Source organism: Chelon labrosus (genome assembly GCF_963514085.1).
Source record: "Chelon labrosus genome assembly, chromosome: 18".
NCBI classification, from domain to species: domain Eukaryota; kingdom Metazoa; phylum Chordata; class Actinopteri; order Mugiliformes; family Mugilidae; genus Chelon; species Chelon labrosus.
In genome coordinates this window covers 1669070-1691689 of record NC_140351.1, presented here as the reverse complement: position 1 = coordinate 1691689, position 22620 = coordinate 1669070, and the positions used below count along the sequence as shown (strand labels likewise).

Sequence of the window (22620 nt, the reverse complement as noted above, 5' to 3'; positions counted from 1 at the left end):
GACCTGGATTAGAACCCAGAACCTTCTGGCTGGGAGGCATCAGTGCTAACCATTTCTTTCTGGAGCAGAATTCATTCAGAACGCAGATGGACCTTTATACTGGGCTCTCTAAACCTGTTTGGTTTCTCTTTGAATGTTTGGTATCAAATAATCCATGACTGTTTTATAATAGAAAGAATTTCACTTTCTCCATGAAGTTGCAGGAAACTAAATTTGATTAAATTCTACAGGAAGTGGATGAAATATATCCCCCAGACGCCCTCCCTCCCTCCCTCCCTTCCTCCCTTCCTTCCTTCCTTCCTTCCTTCCTTTAACTGATATTACATTATTTAGTCTCCTCAGGTTCTGCTGTAACAAATCAAACTGGAACACGTGATAGATTAGATTAATTTCCAGGTCATCACTTCCTGAATCTGTTCCTGTCTGTGTGGACTTTGCATGTTCTCCCTGTGTCTGGGAGGAAGCTGTCGTACCTGGAGCAGCGGCTACAGGAAATGAATGAATGAATGAAATGATTAATGGGAACGCTCCAACAAATATGTGCTAATGATCGATTTCCTGCAGAGGACACAGTTCGTCCAGCAATCAGAATCCTTGGAGACGTTGTCTCTGGGTTCTTCTGCAGGATCTTAATTGAACGTGATTCATGCTGCAGCAGCTCCAGACCTTTCCAGACATTTTTCTGTTTTTTCAAACATTGCTGAGACGTGGATTCTTTCTGACAACCTTCACAATTCAAAAACCGCAGCAACCAAAGTATCGGCCACAGAAATGTAAATGATGATGAAATGTGCAGCGGCTGCAGGAACGATGCTGCTCTGTCTGTATTGTTTTCTTCTCTGACCAGGAGCCTTAATTTACTCTGCAGGGAACGGGAGCGATGCTGCAGCTGAGAGGAGCAACGAGCTGAGACTCACCTGGTATCAGATCATCTGATGCAGAGACTCCAGAATGAGGCGGGGATGGTTTCCAGCTCCTTTATTCAAGGATTCGAGGTTTATTATCGTCACATGCACGGCGTCCAGGCACGGCGACGCAACAACCCACAGTGAGTGAATAAGAACTGAATGAAATAAGGTAAAAAATAAAGAATAAAGAACGTCATCTATTCTAAGATCAAGGCAGCACAGTCTTAGTGAAGCTGCTGCGATGGCGTCCAGTCTGGGACGTGGTTTTAGTTTTCATTTTGTTCCTGGGGCCTGAACACTGAGCTGGAAATCAGCCGCTGACAGAACGATGCAGCTCTGTGTTCTGAAGTAGAGCAGCTGAGTGGAGTTATCTCTAACAAGAGAAAGAGTGTCAGTTATTTGTGAAGCTGAAATGAAGACGCTGCTGCAGAGCTGCAGAGCTGCAGAGCTGCAGACTTCCTCCTCCTTACATTCAGTCATATGTTAAGAGATGAAATGATAACGCCTGACTGTGTTCAGACTGTTTCATAACGTGAGTCTTTAACCTCTCAGATCATCTCTGTGCATCAGGAAACAGAGAGGAGACAGATGAGGAGCTTTACTCCAACAAACCATCAGGGGCCGTGTTCACAGAAGGTCTTATCTCCTAATCCTCCTAATCGGACTCTAAAGTTTTCTCTTCACAGCTGCAGAGTTTCACCTGACGGAGGAGAACGAGCCTGCTGCTACAGCTGCTCCAACCAGTGAACGCCTCATGAAACAAATCAAATAACTTGAATAATCACCTTCTATGAATCTGATTTGTGCCGCTCCTGACGCGTTGACGTGCTGGTCTGTTTCTGGTTTGAGTTGAGAGCATCAGGACTTTGTTTGAGGACGTTTGTGTCACTCAGGTGGAAGGAGAACAAGAAATAAAGTTTTAAAGCGATGGATATGTTACTTAAATAGACCAACGATGTGACAGAGAGGTGATAAACGGCTCCAGTCATTTATCACCATGATAATAATAACGCCGTCAAGGCTGCGTCTCATTTACTGAAGAGTTTTAAAAAGAGCAGAAAGAAAGTTACGAGCTGCTCTTCAACTTTCAGCAGAGCTAATGCGTTTGCTTGCTTCAATATTTGATGCTAAGCTAGGTGAACCACGCTCTGATCCAACGCCGTATTTAACGCAGACAAGGGACCCAGTTCAGTCTTAAAAGGAATCAAACAACCAGAGAGCAGGACTCTAGTGGAGCAGTCAGCGTCAGGATTTCATGTTCTTGTTGCTCTTCTGCTTTCATCTGAACGTCTTCCTTCCCCTTTTTTCTTTTTCCCATTTGACACAAAATAAATCTATTATTCATTTAGTTTTCTTCTTTCTTCACTAATAAAACTAGTTTGGTAAAAGGAACAGACCACGGTGTTTTCTTTTATTTAAATCTTTCCTTCACTCTCGTCGCTGATGAATCCTGGACTCAGACCTTTAACCTCAGCCGTGATCAGACAAACGGAGAAAAACTCCACCGCTTCATTAACGTCTCCTCGTGTTTCAAGTGGTTTCTCTTCTGCTGGAGGCTCAGCTCAGGTCACATTAAACTTTCTGGATGATGAATATGTTATTCATAAGTAAACAGAAATGTAAAAGGAGGAATATAAAACCTGAGCTGAGGTCAGGAGAGAAGTCAGAGGATGAATCATCTGATTAGGATTCATGTTGAGGAGGATCGTGGAAGGATTTTAATTACAGCTCATAACTCAAGTCGAACTAAACGATTCTTTTTCTTTCCAGAGTTTGGTTTAATAACATTTATCTTGTGTTTTGCAGCCTGACGGATGGTTCACTCTGATAACTTATCTGAACCAGGTTGAACCAGTTTCTTTGCAGATGAATTGACTCCACACGCTTTATATATTAAAACCTTCAGGTCAGTCAGGAAACACATCAGTAAAGATTGATAAAGGTTTACGTAAAGGTGCATGTGATGAAACGCAGATGTAAAAAAGAAAAACCCAACTCTTCTTCTGGTATTGCTTCTTTTTTATATTTCATAAAATATGCATCCTCATTTTTGTTTTTAAAATTAACTTTTACAGAGTCAGACACAGAGAACGACATGATGAAGAGGAACCACACATGATCCGACTATAAACACAGACTGGGCGCCGTGGCAACCATCAGCTGGTTGCAGCGACTCATCACAGGCCGTGGACAGACCAGACGAGTCCATCACTCTGGATTTACATCGTACGGAAAGACACGAGAAATGAGTCTCCTGCTAAAAATACTCTTCCCCTCGGGCGCCGCCAGGTTAGCAGCACAGAAAAGAATTAATAAACGTGAAGGATTTAACATATTGGTGAAATGAAGATTATAAATCTCACGTCTGTGTGTTTTAAATACAGCACCAGAGTCAGGGTGAGGTTAGCTTAGCTTAGCTTAGCATACACACACTGGAAACAGCTAGCTCACTCAATTATCTGTCCAAATAAAATGTATTTACATCTTCTAAACTAAGAAGCTAACGTTAGCATGTCTGGCTAGCTGGTTACCCCAGCGCTAGCATGGTTTCAGCCAAGTTTTAACTTAGTGCATGACATGAGAGTTTACAAATGAACGAGTTAAATGATATAGGCTAGTCAATTGTTCAATTGTTGTCCATGTTTAAGCTAAACTAAGCTAAGCTAAGCTAAGCTAAGATATCCATATGTCAGCACTGTACTTGACACACAGATATAAGACTGACGCAGTCTTGTCACATTAAACCTAAATAAGAAAGTATATGTGTCAATGTGTGGTTAGCCTAGCTTAGCATACAAACAGGAAACAGCTAGCTCACTCACTGACTTTCCAATTATCTGTCCAGATAAAATGTATTTACATCTTCTAAACTAAGAAGCTGACGTTAGCGTGTCTGGCTAGCTGGTTACCCCAGCGCTAGCATGAGGTATGGTAATGTCTTATGTACAACTGAACAAGTTAAATGATACAGGCTAGTCAATTCCCATGTTTACGCTAAGCTAAGCTAAGCTAAGCTAAGACATCCATATGTCAGCACTGTACTACAAGACTGACACAGTCTTGTCACCTTAAACCTAAATAAGAAAGTAAATAAGTGTCAAGGTGTGGTTAGCCTAGCTTAGCTTACAAACAGGAAACGGCTAACAACATCTAAACTAAGCAGCTAACATTAGCATGTCTGGCTAGGTCTGGCGCTAGCATGATTTGTTTGCCAAGAGTTAGCATAGTACATGAGAGTTCATGACTGTTATTTGATGCCTGCCTGTTGGGCCACAATGCTAACTTTTTGTTGGACATGTAGCATTAGCCTGTCTTCAGAAGTCGGAGGTGTTTACCAGCTAATGGCGTTCAGCTAGCATCCTGTTTGTCAAGATAAAGCTCAACCAGTTAACGTCCCTTTCAACCACATCATTTTATCTTATGTTAAGATAAATGACATAAAACAATGTACAAGGTGTTCTAAGCTAACCTAAGCTAAGCTAAGCTAAGCTAAGCTACAATGTCCACATGTCAGCACATACATAAGATTGATGGCAATATTGTCAACTTAACCTAAATAACTCTACCCTTAGCTGCATCCCAGGTTTAAGCTAAGTTAAGCTAAGCTAGGCTAGGCTAAGCTAAACATGCCAGTTCTGTAGCTAACACACAGACATAAGATTGAGTCTCGTCACCGTAACATAACCTCAAAATGTTAAACAACTTTTTTTAGCTGAGAAAAAGTTGTTTTGTTTTGCAGACGTGAAATGAGAACACGTTAATGAATCGACATCGGCTCCACTGAACATCAGAACATAGACATAGAAATAATAATAATTATAATAATAATAAGATATGGAGGAGCTGTGTCGGGGGGGGGGGTCCCTGCTACAGAGCTGCCTAGCACGGTAATACTGTTTGAGAAGGACACACATGTTGTGCTGTACAGGCAGAAACACACACACACTAATACATTCTGGAGGAAACACACTTCATAATTGTCATCATGCAATAAAGAGTAAAAAAAACAGAAACATGGCACGTAGGTGATCAGAATCACAATCAGATACAAATATAGACATTTCTTAACACAAATATAAAGTTATTGCATTTTGTTTTTAATTATTACTTCATATAAGACACTATACGCCGGGCACACGCTGGTCAGTCCTCTCTGTCCAGACGGGACGGGACGGGACGGTCGGTCGGCAGCGACTATGATTGTCCTTCTTCTCATTAAATGGCTTCTAGTTTATTTATTATTTTATATATATATATATATATATATAGACAGGAAGAGTCCCTTTAAATGCTTTTCAGAGCTACTGGCCTCACACTAAGGGTTTTATATCAGATTAGATTAGATTAGATTATAATGGTCCTCATTGTTTGACGTGGTGCTCATAAATACCTCCATTAGAGGACTGTATCAGGTCTTTACTGTATCAGGTCTTTACTGCATCAGGTCTTTACTGCAGAGTCTAATCCAATGGTTGCATTCACAGACAATCAGACGTTTGAGTGATATTTTCCTTTTACTGGTGATGATCTGGAACCAGACCGGAGCTGATCAGCTGATCATCTGATGGTCACCAGTTACAGTCCTGAGGTTTGGATTATGGTCGCTGTCAGCGGCCGTGTCATCATGTGACTCTACTGTGGCAGCAGAATAGAGACGAGTTTTAACTGAAGTGGGTTCATCACATGAAGCAGCTCCCACTGAGCTCAGAGCCGACACACGACCAGTTCATTCATCAGTTAGTTCACTTCAGTTCATTCAGTTTATTAAAGCTCCATCTCAGACTTTTTGATCATGGTTTGTACATTTTTTTAATTTATTTTTTTGGTATTTCTAGTTTGTTTTTGCTTTTAAAACCAGAAACTGAAGAAACATCTTCTAGTTGATTATTTATTGAACTGAAACTTTTCTTTTATTCTTTTCAAAAAGAGAAAATTAATGTTCATTTTCTTTCTATTAATGTGATTTTAAAAACAAAAGTCTAACAAGTCAAACACAACATAAAAACTAATTTGTTGTCCTTGACTGAAGCAGGAAGTACAGTAGTCTCCATGGTAACCACTGGTCCAGGTCTCTCCTCTGCTTCTTCTTCTTCTATAAATCTAATAACCACTGGCTTCTCCTTTACTTCTCGTTCAGGTTTCACAGATTTAACAGTTTTAGTTTTAGCTTCTTTTTAAATTAAAAATCAAATGAATCCTTATTTATTTATTTATTTATTTATTTATTCTTTGTTTTTGAGAAGTTTCACAGAACGATGAGAGTAGTCTGTAGATGGTTGGAAGGTTTTGTGGAGGTGCAGAAAATGAAATGACTTCAGAACATGATGATCATTATGGAGATTATTCAGCCGAAGCTTTTGGCTCTAAATTAAGATAAATCCATTTATAGAATAAGTCGTCTCCATTTATCTGATGGATTATTAACGCAGTATATTTATGAACACCACATCAGGTTACACACATTTAAACTGGAGAAAGTCTCAACGGGACTCTAGATCCGGTCAGTCTTAGTCTTTTTTTTGGGGGGGGGGGGGGGGGCACAGTCTTTGTTTGGTCAGTCGTCACATGTGACGTCGTTAGAGGCTGGATTAGTTTCACTGGAGCCGACTCAGTCCATGAGCACGGCTCTAACACTGCTGAGGTTAGAGGTTCAAACACTAGGTCCATGTACACCTCACATGTACATATACACACATGTATATATGTATGTATATGTATATATGTGTACTTATACCACACACTGTGCTACAGATTGTGCATCTCTCATGCACCAGAGGCTGCAAACGTGTCAGTCAGCTGCTTGCATTAAGTGACAGCGGTTGTGGTGTACGTGACCAGGAGGAGGCTCAGGTCATTCGTCAAACAGATGTGCTGCCAGATGAGGACAGTTTGTCTCCTGTCAGACACACGGACACACAAACTAACCCTGGACACAAACAGAACGAGCCATGAAACATTTCCAGCTTCCAGAGGAGGCCGTGCAGCTGGGACTAATGGATAAACACTGTTGGTACGAAGCCAAGCGCTTCTTTAAAAGGTCACTCTCACATACAAACACTCACACGCTTCACGTCTGGAAGGAAACCCAGCTGAATAATAATACTGTTCACACAAAAGCTTTTTTTTTCTCTTCTCCATAATAATAGCTTTTCCACCGCCTTGATTGTTTGAAACGCAGGTCAGTCAAGAATGATTGTCGCCTGAACACACTCACCTCGTGACACCCCGTCCTCCCAGGAAACCGGGGGGGGCCGGGTACTTTGGAAAAGTTACAGTGAGGGAGATGGTTGGAGGGGATAATAAGCACTTAGAGGGCTGCAGCGACGAGGAGGGCCAGGAGGAAGCACCAGCCGGGGGGCAGAGGCGAAGGCAGCGTGGCCCCAGAGGAGTGGATGTAGGAGGTCTGGATCTCAGAGGTGAGGAAGGCAGAGAGGGGGACGTGGGAGACCAGGGTGGGGCTGGCGTAGTTGATGAGGGAATCGATCTTCTCCGCCTCCTTACTGCAGGCTTCGATCTGGGAGACACAACACAGTCAGCTCAGGACCTCCACGACTCCTTCCTTCTTTAATGAAAACTAACCACAGCTCTGCAAATAAATGTTGTTGGAGGATGATTTAAAGTCGGCCCTCATCAATAACACATCCTGTCCTGGAGCTTTATCTCCAGACAAACCAGCACACCCACCTCTTCCAAGACGAGCTGATGTGAATAAGCTTCTAGCTGCTGCTGAGGACGAGGATGAACGTTACCTCTAAATACATGTGGAAGATGCTGTTGCTTAGTAACAGGCTTTACCTACCAGAGGAAACTTCTTAAACTTTTCTCTGCTGTGAGTTCAGCATCTTGTTTTCTCTTCTTCTTCTGTTGTCGTTTATCTAAATCTAAGTTTATTCTAAAGTGAAGACGAAGAACAAATGAAGAAGACTTGTTTTGGTGGCGGTTGGCTCGCGTCAAAGCTGCCAAAGAAACTAAGCAGAAGAATTGATCCGTCCTGATACTAAACAATACATGCACCTCTTCTGCTTTTTTATTCTGAAGTCTAAAAGAATCAGTCCAACAGCTCTGGTTCATTATCATGTGAAGCTCGAGAAGAACCGCTGGTGAAAAGTAAAATCAGGTTTGAATCAGCCCTGAGTGGAAGACGAGATGCATCGTGACACCTCAACTGAAACAGAGACCAGGAAAACAAATACCCTCAGAAGATCTGAATAACTCTTACATTCAGGCAGCGAGCATGCTGCTAGGACTAAACCCAGAGAGACACGAGCAATCTAAACTCAGTAAAACACAACTTTCCTTCCATGAGCTCCATTTACTCTCAAATTGATTTCAGCTGCATTACCATGCTGATGGAGGCAGCACATGACCGGCATTAATCAAGCCTTCCCTTCTGATCAAACTGTTGCTGCTTCCTAACAGAGTCACATTGTGTTTCTAGATGACGAGCCACGACATTATTGAACCACATTAACCCTCCCTCCTCCTCAAATTAGCCAGAGAGGGAAAATTAGAGACTCTGGGAACAACTCAGCTCTTTGCTTTTAGCTCGTCTCATTCAAGCCGTCGTGGGTAGTTGTAGTTGTCCATCCAAAGATTAAATGTCATAAATGTCACATATTTAATACTGTACATGTTACACCAACTGTGATTATTGTGGAACAACGTGGTCTGGAGACGTCTTGTAAAGTCCAGGTCTCTGCAGCGTATTAGTAAATGGGTGGTCATAATGTTTGGGCTCATCAGCAGGTACAGAAATCATTTTGTTCAGAACGTAGACTGTAAGAAAAGTGGACGCCATGACAGTTTCTCAGAAGTGAAGCTAAAGCACGTGGAGCTCCCCCTGGTGGCTGGCTGCAGTATAGGTCATATAAGCCCCGCCCCTTTTGTGAGATTATCAGCTCCAATGTTAGCTCTATGGGGAAAACAGTCGTCAGTCCATAGTTAGCATTTACAAAGTCTGAATCCATGACGGTGATTGATTTAAAAATAATAAGTTTAGTTTGTATAATCCAACATATCCCAGAAACTGATGGAGGTAGAGAGAGAGACTCTGGAGATGGCGGCGTCCATATTTACCATATTCTAGCCTCAGTTTGACCAACAGGAAGGAGAGGAGACGCTTTGTCCATTTGTTTTTTTCTACAGACATAAATGTAATACGTCTCCATGGTGGCGTTGTAATTGCCAAGGTTTTTAGAAATCATAACAAAAGGTTTTCTAAAGAATCAGTCTCAATCAAAATATAGATATTTTACCTCTTTTCTACTTTCTTCTACCAAAGTAATTCTGCTTTAATGTCACAGCGCTTCTCGTTTCATTCACAGGGACAAAGAGACCTGGAGCTATGAAAAGCCGTGTTGTCTGCTGCAGCCGTCCACCTCCTGCAGCGAGCCTCGTGGGACAACCAGCTCTGAAAAGATCGCGACTGAGACGTCTTTTCTTGTTTAGACGATTATTATTCTGCTTTAAGTGGAAGCCGCCGACGCTTTGATGATATTTGTGCTGAGGAGACGATGCTTTGAAGTTAAAGTCTGGATCTCAGGTGAATGTTTGAGATGTTTCAGAAGTGCGACTGAAGAGTTTCATCCAGAATTATTAACTTCTACAACTTCTACAACGAGGACGTAATCTGATTTATGACGTCTCAGCTACGTCTCTGCTTCCACGCCACCACACGTTACAGTTAATATTAGACCTTTAAACTGCACCTCTACACTTTCTGACACTTTGCAGATTCAGACTAATAACGAAAACTACACCAATCAGCCACAACATTATGACCACCGACAAGAGAAGTGAATAACATTTTAAACCATCTTGTGACAGTTCAGTGTTCTGCTGGGAAACTTCTGGACCTGGCATTCATTGGTGTGGATGTTACTTAGACATGTAGCACCCACCTAGACCAGACCAGACCAGACACCCCCCCCCCCCCCCCACCCCATAGCAATAACACAGAGGCCCCTCCCCTCAAAGCCCCCCCCCCCACTAACAACAGGACACCCTCAGAAGGCCCATGTCCATTCTCTGATGAGTCACCACAAGCAGCTCCACCTTTACTGATTCATTATCATAAATAAAATCTGCTGCCACACATCTCATCATCCTTCACGCTACACAGCAACGTCTGATTTATGACACAGCCTTCATAATTATTAAGTGAAAAGAGGCCGAAGAAGAAAAAGCCGTGAATCAAAGTGTCAGGAGAAACATTGTCAGTATCTCTCAGTTTGATCTTTACTTTCCATTCGTACAGGATTAACATCTCAGACGACCTCCACAATCATTCCCCAGGAATAAAAACCGGGGCTTTATTCTCTCGCTCTGCGTCTCGTTTGTTGCTTAGTCTCCTTCTATCACTCCATCGGCAGCTTTTGTACAGAAGTACGTTACAAAGCTCTGGGCCGTGAACTGATTCTGGTCTAAGATTAGATTAGACTGTTAAACAGCAGCCTGAAGACAGAGAGCAGCGCCGCACGGTTTAACCCACTTATGATCTGACACACATAAAAACATCCTCCTATTAGAATAAAACACGATCCCTTCATGACTGGAGGGTGAAATACGGACTCATTGACAGTCACAGTGAATCCTGACATCACCTCTCTAAGGCCGCAGATAGCTGTTAGTTTAAAAGTTGGACTAACACGTCTCATCTCATACCATTTTCTATGCTCTGAAATAAATTGAACATTCAATTCACTACTCTGCTGCAAAGAGGTTTATATAAGTCTTCAGGTTCATATTCTCATCTGGACATGAATGCGAAGGCTGCAGCACAAGGTTGACTACGGAGACAAACCTATCGCTTCATTATCGTCTCTCATGCTCAAAGAAAATTAAATAGGGCGAAAGGACGAAGGAACAAAATGAACGAGCTACTTTAAAGATAATGAAGAGACTCTATTCAGTATTTTCCTCTGGTGGTGGTGGACAGACGACCACGTTGACAATCACTCCTGTCCTTTAAACATTTGAGTTGTTTCTTAACGAAACCGGAGTTAATTAGTAACTTAAACCTGATCCAGTTTTGCTATTACCTCATTTTGTTTTGCATCTACCTTACGATGTCTTGCAGGTGTAAAACCATCATTTGGAATAAAAACAGTGGAGGAGAAGAAATGCTTCCTCCCCCTCAGTTCACCACTGTAATCACTGCAGCGATGAATATTCATGTCCAGACGGAGCGCTGGTGGTAATTAGCTGAACACAACTGGGTTTGGAAGCAGCTCATGATCGTGTGTTCACGGTGTTTGTGCACGAACGTGTAAAAAGGGAAAACCGGTGGGGGAAATAAAAACATGGAAAATTGACTCGAGCAAAATTGGTTTCAATCAATAAATATTTATACGGTTATATATTTGTGAGATCACACAGCAGCGGCTCCGTTCACCACCAGCGCTGATTTTAAATGAAGCAAATAAAAAATGTGGTTCAATTTTAAACTTTCATCTTTAATTAAAAAAAAAATCAAAAAAAAAATCTTGCAGTTAATATTTTCTACCCTCCAGTCTCTGCATTTAAAAAGCTCCAAATAATCAGATAAACTAACACAATTATAAATGTAAGGATGATTCTGACTTGTTATTACTTTTCCTCCAGTTTCCTCCTGTTGATGATAAAAATGCATTCGTGACTGGGTGGAGGCGTCCTGACTCACGCTGCCACTTAGAAACATTTCATGCCTTTGTCTTTAGACCTTGGGTGGATTATGTTTGTGTAGATGTCTGACGGAGCAGAAGTTAAAGCTCTGTTCACTTCAGAACTCACTCCTAGTCGATGTATGATAAACCCGTCATTCTCCATACTCACTCTCTTGTTCACAATAAACAAGATCTAGTTCAACGGTCAGTTCGCACAGATTAAAGTGAACTAGTTCAAATTTACATTTTTTAATTTTGAACTAAAATTATTATTATTTTAAATGAGCAGCTTCGAGCTAATCTTCTTCAACAGAGTCTCTGACTGACCTGCTCATCCATCCCCAGCCCGTCATATTTATTCCACCAGGATCTTTTCTGCTTTTTTGAATAACTATTGACTGTACACGCAGGAAATAACTCAACTGTTACGGTACCGGAGACAGATTCTCTTTCAGCTGCACCAGCCGTGATGGATGCTGTAAATAACACGTCGGCTGACAGCTGTTGTAAAACTATTTTTCTTTTCTTTTTTTTTTTTTTTACCTGAACATCATGATTTCCCTCCAGATTGAGTGAAACTCACGTCTACGCTCAAAGCTGGAATAATTATGTGTTCAGTTCACAGTTCACAGAAAATATGAACAGCGTTTACTGAACATGTTCTACACAGCCTGGTCAAAAAACATAAATCACCATCTGGATTTAACTAATCAAACAGGTATTCACCTCCTATTGGATAATTACTGCATGGGTGATTATCTTTCAGCTGACAACAAGTTATTTAAGCCCAACTGATGCAATGAGTAGCTTCTCATTTCTTCAACAACCATGTCTAAAGACACATCCTGTGGTCGTCTGTTTGAGAAGGGTCAAATCATTGGCATGCATCAAGCAGAGAAAACATCTAAGGAGATTGTAGAAACTACTAAAACTGGGTTAAGAACTGTCCAAGGCATTATTAAAAACTGGAAGGATAGTGGAGAAGCATCAGGGTAAGAAGAGAGGCAGATGAAGTGATGCACCCATCATGCCTAGTGTCTACTGTACAAGCCTGTGGGGGCAGTGCTATGATCTGGGGTTGCTGCAGTTGCTCAGGTCTAGGTTCAGCAACATTATGTGTCCAAAGAATGAGGTCAGCTGACTACCTGAATATACTGAATGACCAGGTTATTCCATCAATGGATCATATTCCAAGATGACAATGCCAGGATTCATGGGGCTCAGATTGTGAAAGAGTGGTTCAGGGAGCATGAGACATCATGTTCACACATGGATTGGCCACCACAGAGTCCAGACCTGAACCCCATTGATTCTGGTACAAGTTCATCTTGAAGTAAACACATTCATGACTGTGCTGTAGACTTTAACCATAATCTATCTCAGAGGTCTTGACTTGGCCGGTTGTTGTGAAGTGTAATTTTGCGTTAACCCACTTCTTCCTGTTTCTTCCAGAAGGCTTTAGTTTTGAATGTGTTGTTTTAAATCGTTGTTTAATCTTTTGTAAAGCACCTTGGTTCACCTGTGGGTCGATGTAAGGTGCTATATACATAAAGTACATTTACATTTCCATTCTTTAGTTTCCATTTTACTTACCTCTTTCATTTGCATTAACACCTCTTAGGACTGCATAACCAGAGAAGCCATTACATTAAGAGTTGTATTATGCTTTAAATCAGTCAGTTTTCAGGTGATGTTTAACACACAGTAAAAAGCAGGAAACAATCACATGATCTATGTTGTGTTGTTTGTGTGTTACCTGCAGCGGCGTGGGCTGCTGGTCCACCGGGACGATGAGGACCACCAGCTCATGGTTGATGCTCAGGTAGCCGAAGACGTCGCACTGTGGAACGGAGACGTGAAGCCGCAGGACCTGGAGGACGTCGTGGACGGTCACCGGCTGGTTCTTATTCAGCTGGAGGCAGAGGTCAAAGGTCAAAGACGGACAGCGTTGCATGAATGCTTCAAGTCCAGCTCTCAAACGATTATTTTCACTGAACTGTGTGAAATTAGAACATCCTCCTGCTATAGCTGTTAGCCTTGTGACCTTTTGTTCAGTCTAATACCCAGATTTAATCAAACAACTACCATCACCTCACGTTGCCTATGTCTGGGACAAACAACTGGATTTGAACGCACCACAAAGACGTTGAGCAGCAGCATGAAAGGAAAAAAACTTCTGGACCTGGCATTCATTGGTGTGGATGTTACTTAGACACCTGGCCTCCAAATTCACTAGATCCCAAACTGATCAAGGATCTGTGGGATGATTCACAGAGGCCCCTCCCCTCAAAGACCCCCCCCCCCACTAACAACAGGAAACCCTCAGAAGGCCCATGTCCATTCTCTGATGAGTCACCACAAGGGAGATCAAGTGTGTGGAAATACTTCACTAAAGATGAAGCCCATACTACCGTGACATGTCAGTCCTGAAATACAACTAAAGTACTACTGCAAACAAGACATGCTAAGGCTAACGCTAGCAGAGGAACGGTCCAAATCCTCTGGACAGCAGTCAGTTAACAACTTGACCAAACGTCCTGTGGTAACAGAGAGAAGGAGGCTGCACATCAACTACCTGATAAAGTTATTAGACCTTTAGCTGCTACACTATCCCATCTAACAACACGCTGTGGAGGAGGTGCTGCCTGTTTTTATACAGGCTATACATATCTGCAGCTCACAGTATTGATGAGCTCATGTGTTTATGTTCAGTTCTGTTGTTTTCTATTAGTTGACATTGTTGCTGTGGTTGTAGAGCGTGTTGTTTTTGTCCTTGATGTCAGTGAATGCACCGTGATAGAGATGTGTTTTTTCACTACGTATTAGTCGACTTTAAAAAATCGAAAGTCATTCAATAATGCAAACACATGCAAGGTTTTTTTGGGGGAAACCAGACGCAATCAGGGGCAAAGAGGAAGAGAGTATTGACATTTACCACTGGGAAATATTTTACAGGTTAATTCTGATAAAACTAGTTGAGTCTTTTCTCAAAAGAATTCTCTCTTTCTCAATTATTCCACATTTTTTCCCCCAAGGTTTTGGGAAGAAGCATGTGAGTCAGTTTCACTTGGGTCTAGTTATACTGCAGAAAAAAGCTCCAGGCTTCTGAGTACAGCAACGAGCTCTAACTCCCTGTGGTTCAAGTTGTATTGTGGTTAATGTAGGTTTGGAAATGAAAGAAGTATGCATGGAATAGAAAAAAGGAAATATCTCTGGTTCTGATGCATCAGCTTTGGTCCTCTGGGGGTATGATTGCATTTCTTTGCCTCAGGATTTTTGTTGCTCTCTGCCCACCTGCTCTAAATAATACATGTGACAGCATCTGCTTGGTACAGAATGAATATATATGTATTTATTTGTGCCGTATGAGAAATGTGCTCACATTTAAAATCACATACGCAGCATAACAAGCTGCTTCATAACAAAACCTGACTCAGTGAGAAGGAAAGTCGCCACACGCCTGCAAAATCTAATAATAAACATTATTATATTATAGTGTCTGTTTATGAAGGTGCATCTCATTTGACCACAGTGCAGGTGGTGCACGGTGAATGTAATATGTGCAGCATGGGGGGGGTAGTAGGGGGCTGTTTGGATTTATAGCACCTCCAAGTGGTCACACCGTGTAATTACATCTAGCAGCAGCAGCATTCAGATCCAGAACACACAGCTTATGTTTTTACCACTTCCAATGCAGCAGAAATGTTATCTCTTCAGGGATATCTACAATACTGTATGTCTCAAAGAAGCTAAAGGTTTCATGATTCCTGATTCCTACGTATTTATCTTCTCTTTCAAGATTGAAATGTGGAAACACAGTCTGAGTTCTAGTGATATACTGTGACCTGTGGTTCATTTTCTGCTCCTGCTGCAACAACCTGCAGAACAATCTCAGACTTCAAAACTTAGTGAACGAGTTTAAAAAAAACGGTGAACTCTGGTCAGTCCTGTTTGTCTGTGTGCAAATGTTCATATTAATTCTTGGTGAAACCAGGTCTTCCTTGTAAAAGAGATCTTTAATCTAAATGGGACAAACCTGGTAAAAAAAAATAAAATAAAAAAAAAATCGAAATAAAATAAAATAATATTTTTCTGCTTATACAATTCAATTTAATTCAATTTAATTGTTTATTTAATTTAATTTTTTCTTCAATTTAATTAAATTTAATTGTTTATTTAATTTAATTTTTTCTTCAATTTAATTAAATTTAATTTTATATTATTTTTTTTTTTAATTTAATTAAATGTAATTATTTTATTTACTTTAATTTATTTTATTTTTAAATTTAATTAAATTTTTTTTTTTTAATTTAATTTAATTTAAATAATAATAATAGTAATAATTAGGGCCGGGACTTTAACGCGTTAATTAAGATTAATTAATTACACAAAAATAACGCGTTAATTTTTTTTAACGCATTTTAATCACACTTATTTTTGCACCGCGGAACGTTTCTCACTGGATGGGTTTCGGCGGACCGATTATACTGGAGCACCAACTAGCGTTCATTACCAGTGTCCTCAACAAGCAGCGGGTGCTGCCGTGAGCCCCTCTCCCGTCCCAAAGCACTCACAGGCGGTCAGTCTCACAGTAGCCCCGCCCCCGCGCAGCAGCGGTCAGAGCAGAGAGGGAGAACCACGCCACCGCGTCCAGATTGCAAACGAATGACGCATGCGCAAAGCTGCCGCTGATCGCGCCCTGGTTTACAGAGCGGGATGTAAATGTTTCTTCACTGTCACACTAAAATAAATAATAAAATAATAATCCATTTAGATTGTTAATTTTGTCAAGTAAAAACCGTTTGTACAAAAAATGTTAAAAATATTCTAGTTATGGCAAAAAATGCTCATGTTCTTCTGTGCCTGTGACTTGTAGGCTAGAAACTAAACCGAACTTAAGGCAAAAAAAAAAAAAAAAAAAAAAAAACTTAAGTTACTGTGCCAGAGTGTCTCTTTAGAGTCATTTTGCCAATACCAAGCCCGGATAAAGGAGGCGCGTTAATAATACAGCGTCCATCACAATTACATCCAAAAGGTAAATTATGCAAATTAGCCGATGACGTCATTTAGCGACTTCTAGCGACTTTTAGGACAGCCAATAGCTACTTTCCTTTCCTGAAGAGTTGGCAACACTGTTCATTACTTCAGACAACAACAAACCACAGTGAACATGAAAGAAGCTGATGAGACCGCTTTGGTTGGCCCCGTGGATGGGAAATTTAGTCATTATTCAATGGTATACTAAAAATCCATATGAAAAAAATTACTTCTCACTGTTCTCAGGTCAAATAATTATATGCGATTAAAATGCGATTAATTTCGATTAATTAATTACAAAGCCTCTAATTAATTAGATTAATTTTTTTAATCGAGTCCCGGCCCTAGTAATAATAATAGTAATAAGAGCTATACTTTGGGGAACATTTTAGAGGACAGTGGCTGTGGCTGTGATCTGCTGAACCGTGACCCGTCTGTACCTTAGAGAAAGCGTTCATCTGCTCTTTGTTCAACAGGATCTGCAGCATACTGGCACAGATGGGACAACAGGCTCCTGGAAACAAGCGAGAGGTCAGAAATCAAATTAAAACTCAAACAGTGAACCAGCTTTCTGTCCTCGTGTCGCTCCACTCACCTGGTGGCGTGACGGGGCGGCAGCCTGGAGTGGACAGAGCTGGACAGGACACCAGGCTGCACGCAGAGTCGGGGGCCGCGTCGGACACCGACCCCACGGTGTGGCAGGGGCCTTCGTAGTCCATCGCTACCCGGTCGGCAAAGGCATCACACACGGTGTTGTACGTCTCGCCGTTGTGGCCGCACACCGGTTGTTGTTTCCTGCAGGCGTCCTGTGGACACGAACGGGCATCCGAGACACATTAGTAATTACTGAACATGACAGATGTCACTGCTAATGAGAAAAAGCCTGAAGCCACAAAAGAAGAAGAAGTGATGAAGAGGAAGTTCTGTTTGTCACACAATTAAGTTTTTCACAGTAACATAATTAAATTTCTTCTCTTTCTATAATTGGATGTTTGATGTATGAAGCAGCTGTAGCTTCTAGTTTGTTTCCTATCAGAGCTGCACCGACGCCAACACCTGACTGAAGATATGCAACGTTAATTGAGCCAGTTAGCCTTCTGCAGTCGGATGTGAAAGAACGCTGCCGCCCTGCAGCAAAGAACCATCAGCTGTAGATCTGACAATGACTCAGGACTGCAGCATCTCTCTAATTCAATCAAACTTCCCCTCCAGAGACGACATGGACAGTTAGGGACATGAATGATTCATCCATCACAATAGATTCTAGCTGCAGTGGATCATCGACCACTGTACATTATGCTGCCCGTTCAGCTGCTTGGTATTCTCCACACAGTCTGTATGAGAACTCGCCTAGAAACATGAAACTGGTTCAATTCATCAGATGGTTCATGTACAAGTGACGTCAACTGCAAAAGACTCAAACGCAAATAGAAACAGTTATTTCTAATAATCACATAGAGGAAGAAGAAATGAGAAGGAGAAGGAGAGGAGGAAGAAGAAGTAGCGGAAGAAGAGGAGGGAGAAGAAGAAAGAAGAAGAAGAAGACATGAGAAGAGGAAGAAGGAGAAGAAAGAAGAGGAATGAAGAAAGAAAATGAGGAAGAAAGGGAAGGAAAAGAAGAAGAACAAGAAGAAATAAGAGGGAGAAGAAGAAGAGAAGAAGGAGAAGGAGACACAAGAGGAAGATGTTCTGATGCTACAGGGACCTGGTTTCTGTCAGACCTATAATAAATACCTACAGAGATCTGATCCTGATCAGGACGTCCCTCGTCTACTCTGAACTACTGTCGTCAAAGATCAACCAAGTAAATAATCTTTCTTCATTCCTCTGCACAGTCAAAGAAGAATTCAAAAACTATTTAATTAAAAACTTTTCCGTTTTACACGAAAACGTTTTGAGCCTCCAAGGTAACAGCTGACGGAGCCTTGATGGAGCTCTGTACTGTACTGAAGGTAATTCAACATCTGACAATAACTGAAGGCTGCACATGTTTTAGCTACCAGCTCAGGTACAGGGGAAACTAAAAGACTGACAAACAGCGAGGCCAGAACTCGGGGGGGGGGGGGGTTCTGTCCTGCTCTGCTCTGGTGTCATTACTGGGACCTACCTGGCAGTGGCCCATGTAGGCCAGGGTTTTCCCGGCCTGCTGGAGGTGGCACAGACTGGGGTGGACCGAGCCCTCAGTGTCGCAGGCCGGCTCCAAGCTGTTCTTATCGCAGGGTCCCGGCCGGCCGACGCACTCGTACTGGGGGCAGTCCGACGAGTCGCTGAGACACACTCGGTACTTTGGGACGCACCTGACAAAAAAACAAACAAAGATAACATTCATACACGTCAGTCCATTTCCAACAGATACATTTTTTGGTAAGATGCTGCAATAAAAGAGCAACAGGAAAATATCCTGCTCTGTTACCATAGCAACCACCCAGTCTCCAAGGCCGGCCACCAATCAGGTGTTCAGTAAGTTAGAGTCGGTTTGCTGCACTTACTGCATCATTTACCCTCAGAACAAAGGGACGGGTTTAGTTTTTATCTCTGAACAGAGACGGGACGGTTTATTATTAACGGTTTACTGAGCTACGGGGAAATATCTGAAAACACTCAACACTCTGGCTGGCAGTGGAGACAGAGAGGGAGGTGTGGAGGGGAGGAAGACGGGAGACTGGAAGGACAACTGTTGGACCCACCTCTGGTTCTTGGTGCAGGGTTTGCCGGTGCAGGGGTTACTGAAGCGACACTGGCCGAAGACAAACAGACGGTCCTTGAATCCCATGCAGCGAGCCACGCAGGCGCTGGGATAGGTCCGTCCATTAGAGGCACACACTGGAACAAAGCGGTCCGGACAGCTGCAGGGGAGACCTGAGAGGGAGGCCAGTGTTGTTATATCACACAGCTCTACCTGTACACCCAACTCCACCCCCTCACACCTGTCTGACTGTCTACAGGAAATCAGAACCTGGTTCAACGTCAACTTCCTCAAACTCAACAGTAGTAAAACTGAAATTCTTCTCATTGGCACCAGATCCACCCTATCTAAAATAAACTACTGCACCTCCTTCTTATTTGGTTTATCAGACAAATCCATTCACAAACCAGACCCCCCTCCATGAGTCCCTCACACCTGTCCTGCAGCAGCTCCACCAGCTTCCTGTTAAATTCTGCATCACCTATAAAATCCTACTTCTCTCCTCCAAGGCCCCTCAGTTCCTCACTAACCTCCTCCACATAAACATTCCCATCTTCACTCTTAGGTCATCCTCATCCATCCAACTCACCCTCCCACCTGCTCGCTTGCCCACCGTGGGGTCCAGAGCCTTCAGCCCCTCAGCCCCCCACCTCTGGAACACCCTCCCAGGACACATAAAAAACGCCTCAACACCTTCAAAGCCCAGTTTAATTTATTCAGACAGCCCTACTCTGTAGACACTTCCGTGAAGATCAGACTCTGTTCAGACCACGTCAAGAACCCACCAGTAAAGCGTCGCTGCTCCTCGTCTGAGCTGCTGAAGCCCAGACATTTTCTGTTGGAGCAGATGACGTCGCCGGCGAAGCAAGAGCAGGGGTTGCAGTTGATCTTGAACGACGTCCCGTGACCTGACGTAAGACACGGGAAGAAGACACGACAAAATGAGACAGAGCTTTAAAATGTCTCGTGTGAAGACTTTGTTGGACGTCTGATAGAAAAGAGTTCACATGACGGAACAGTTATACCAGAAAAAACAGACGAGGGTTAAACTGAGGGAAGGTCGTTCTTGGATGTTCAGACCTTTAACATCTGATCACTAGTTCACACCTGGTATTAACATGTGTCTCCATCCAGCTCTTCACATCTGATCTCAGTTTCTCTGGACGTAAATAAACTCCAGCAGAATATCTGAACATCTACTGTCTCTAATGGAGCTCTGCCTACTGCTGTTTCAGAACCAAGAACTCTTATTTTGTGCGTGTGCATCTTTACTTGTTAAAATCTGGATATAAATAAACTCATTCAGGGTGCAGTAGAATAATTTAACAGCTGCTGTCTCTAACGGATCTCTACTGCCGTTTCAGAACCAAGAACTCTGTTATTTTGTGTGTGCATCATGACTTGTTCAACACACGTTATTATTTATTATTTATTGATCTCCGTCCTGACGTTAGTTATTCCAGAGACCTGCACTAAACTCAGATTCTAACTCCAACCCTGGAAGTTTCCATACGCACCGTACGATGCTGATGTGAGGTCTGAACGGGACCTTTGTGAGGATGTTTTGAACACGGCTCCTTATACATCAACACGATCACATTAATAATTAACCACATGATGAGACGACAGAATCACACACAGTGGACTCATGTTAAATACTTTCATTTCTTTACCAGGGTACTTTTTTAATGTGGTGCTCTTGTGCCTTGTGTTTGAAGGGAGCAGTGACCAGCTGCTCTAATTTAGGAGCTTGTCCAAATTAAATTCTCCTCTCTGCAGGAGAGTCACTTATTTCATCAGGCTGGAGCAGGGAAGTGAAATGGTGGCATAACTTTTTAATCAGAGCCACCCCGCTGCGACCGAGAGGTTCAGTTAATGAAGGTTCTTCAGATTTGAACGCTGGCTGGGACTAGAAATACTTTTTTAAAAGTGTGAGACTCTTTATCAGCTGTTGTGCTTTTGGAGACGTGTGTGTGTTCTTACTCTTCCTCTGGCCTCCTATGACGCAGGGCTTGTCGGTGTCCACGCATGGCATCTCCACACAGTTCTCCAGGCGCCCACTAGCTCCACAGGTGCACACCTCGTAGCAGCCAGCGGGGCCATTACGGGTCGGGACTTGGATGCGAGCGTCCTGCTGCACCAAGAACTCAGAGGCCTCGCCCAGCTTACAGCCTGGGAACACAAAAACAACAGACGTCAGACTCTGGAGGGAGTGTAGTGGAGCAGCTGACGGGGGTAGGGGGGCAGCGGTGGGTGCTACCTGGCACACAGATGAACGGCTGACAGCTGAGCTCATCGACGCAGCCTTTCCTGTTGACCTGGCATAAGTGGTTGCTGGGACAGGGGTTGGGGTTGCATGGATGGATGACCTCCTCGATGACGTTGTTGCCGAGGGAACTGGGTACTGGAGGGTGAGTGGAAAATAAGATCAGAGATGACAGTCAGGCAGATATGTTGGCACTCAATATGTTAAAATTAAAATCCCATCAGAAGAAAAAAGCCTGAACGTTCCAGTTTAATATAATAAGAACTCATTCATTGTTGAGGTCAGAAGCAGAAGCAGAGGTGTGGACTCGTCACACGACTTAAATCTGCACCAAGATCGAGTTTTGACCAAAATATGTTCTTAAACTGTCTCCCAAATAAAAAAGACTTGTTAAAAGTTTGCTGTTTTGCAAAATCAGGAACATCATGACTCAGATCTGACCAACTAGTTCATGCATTTGTTAAGTCCAGGCTTGACTTTGTAATTTATTAATGTCAGGTGGTCCAAATACATCTCTAACACACCAGCGTCTACTAGTTCTGGAGGTATTTAGTAGCTGCTGACATGTTTTACAACCAACAATAATTCATTGATAAATAAAGGAGCAGGCAGGGTAACGTCAGTATTTCACATTTGCTTTTAAAACAACCGTTTTATCATTTATTTTATTTTTTAAACTGCAAAAAAATAACTTCTTTTATTCTGGAGCCTAACAAGAAAAAGAGAAAGTTAAAATTAGACTTAATGTGCTTTCTACTAAAGTGAAACTCTCTTCCTGGTTTATTTTATCATCTATCAAAGGACGAAAAGTAAATTTAGTTGATTAGCAGACCCACCATCTTCTCAGCAAATTATATTTCATCTATTTTCTAAAGACTCCATTAAGTAGTTGCCCTCTTCCTCTTTCTGATAAACATATTTTCTCAGAATCCTTTTTATTTTGAGTTTTTGTTAAGATGTGACACCAGGTGAGCCTCTGTGCTCCACTGCCCTCTAGTGGCCACTGATCAAACACAATGATTCCCTCACTCACTATACTGCAGCAGGTCTGTGTTGACGTCTCCATCTAAAGCTAAGACA

General features: G+C 42.3%; 1 protein-coding gene across 1 annotated transcript in view; it reads right to left on the bottom strand.

The window, feature by feature from the left end:
- Nucleotides 1-2249: 2249 nt before the first annotated feature.
- Nucleotides 2250-22620, bottom strand: part of reck (reversion-inducing-cysteine-rich protein with kazal motifs) — a 52128-nt gene continuing 31757 nt past the window's right edge. The window contains exons 13-21 of the mRNA XM_084566547.1: nt 21535-21678; nt 21258-21446; nt 20060-20182; nt 19276-19447; nt 18696-18885; nt 17184-17394; nt 17029-17102; nt 13308-13463; nt 2250-7422 (exon numbers count right to left, since the gene is read on the bottom strand). Of these exons, the coding sequence (XP_084422673.1) occupies nt 7216-7422; nt 13308-13463; nt 17029-17102; nt 17184-17394; nt 18696-18885; nt 19276-19447; nt 20060-20182; nt 21258-21446; nt 21535-21678 (1466 nt within the window). The 3' untranslated portion in view covers nt 2250-7215. The remainder of the gene's footprint in view (nt 7423-13307; nt 13464-17028; nt 17103-17183; nt 17395-18695; nt 18886-19275; nt 19448-20059; nt 20183-21257; nt 21447-21534; nt 21679-22620) is intronic.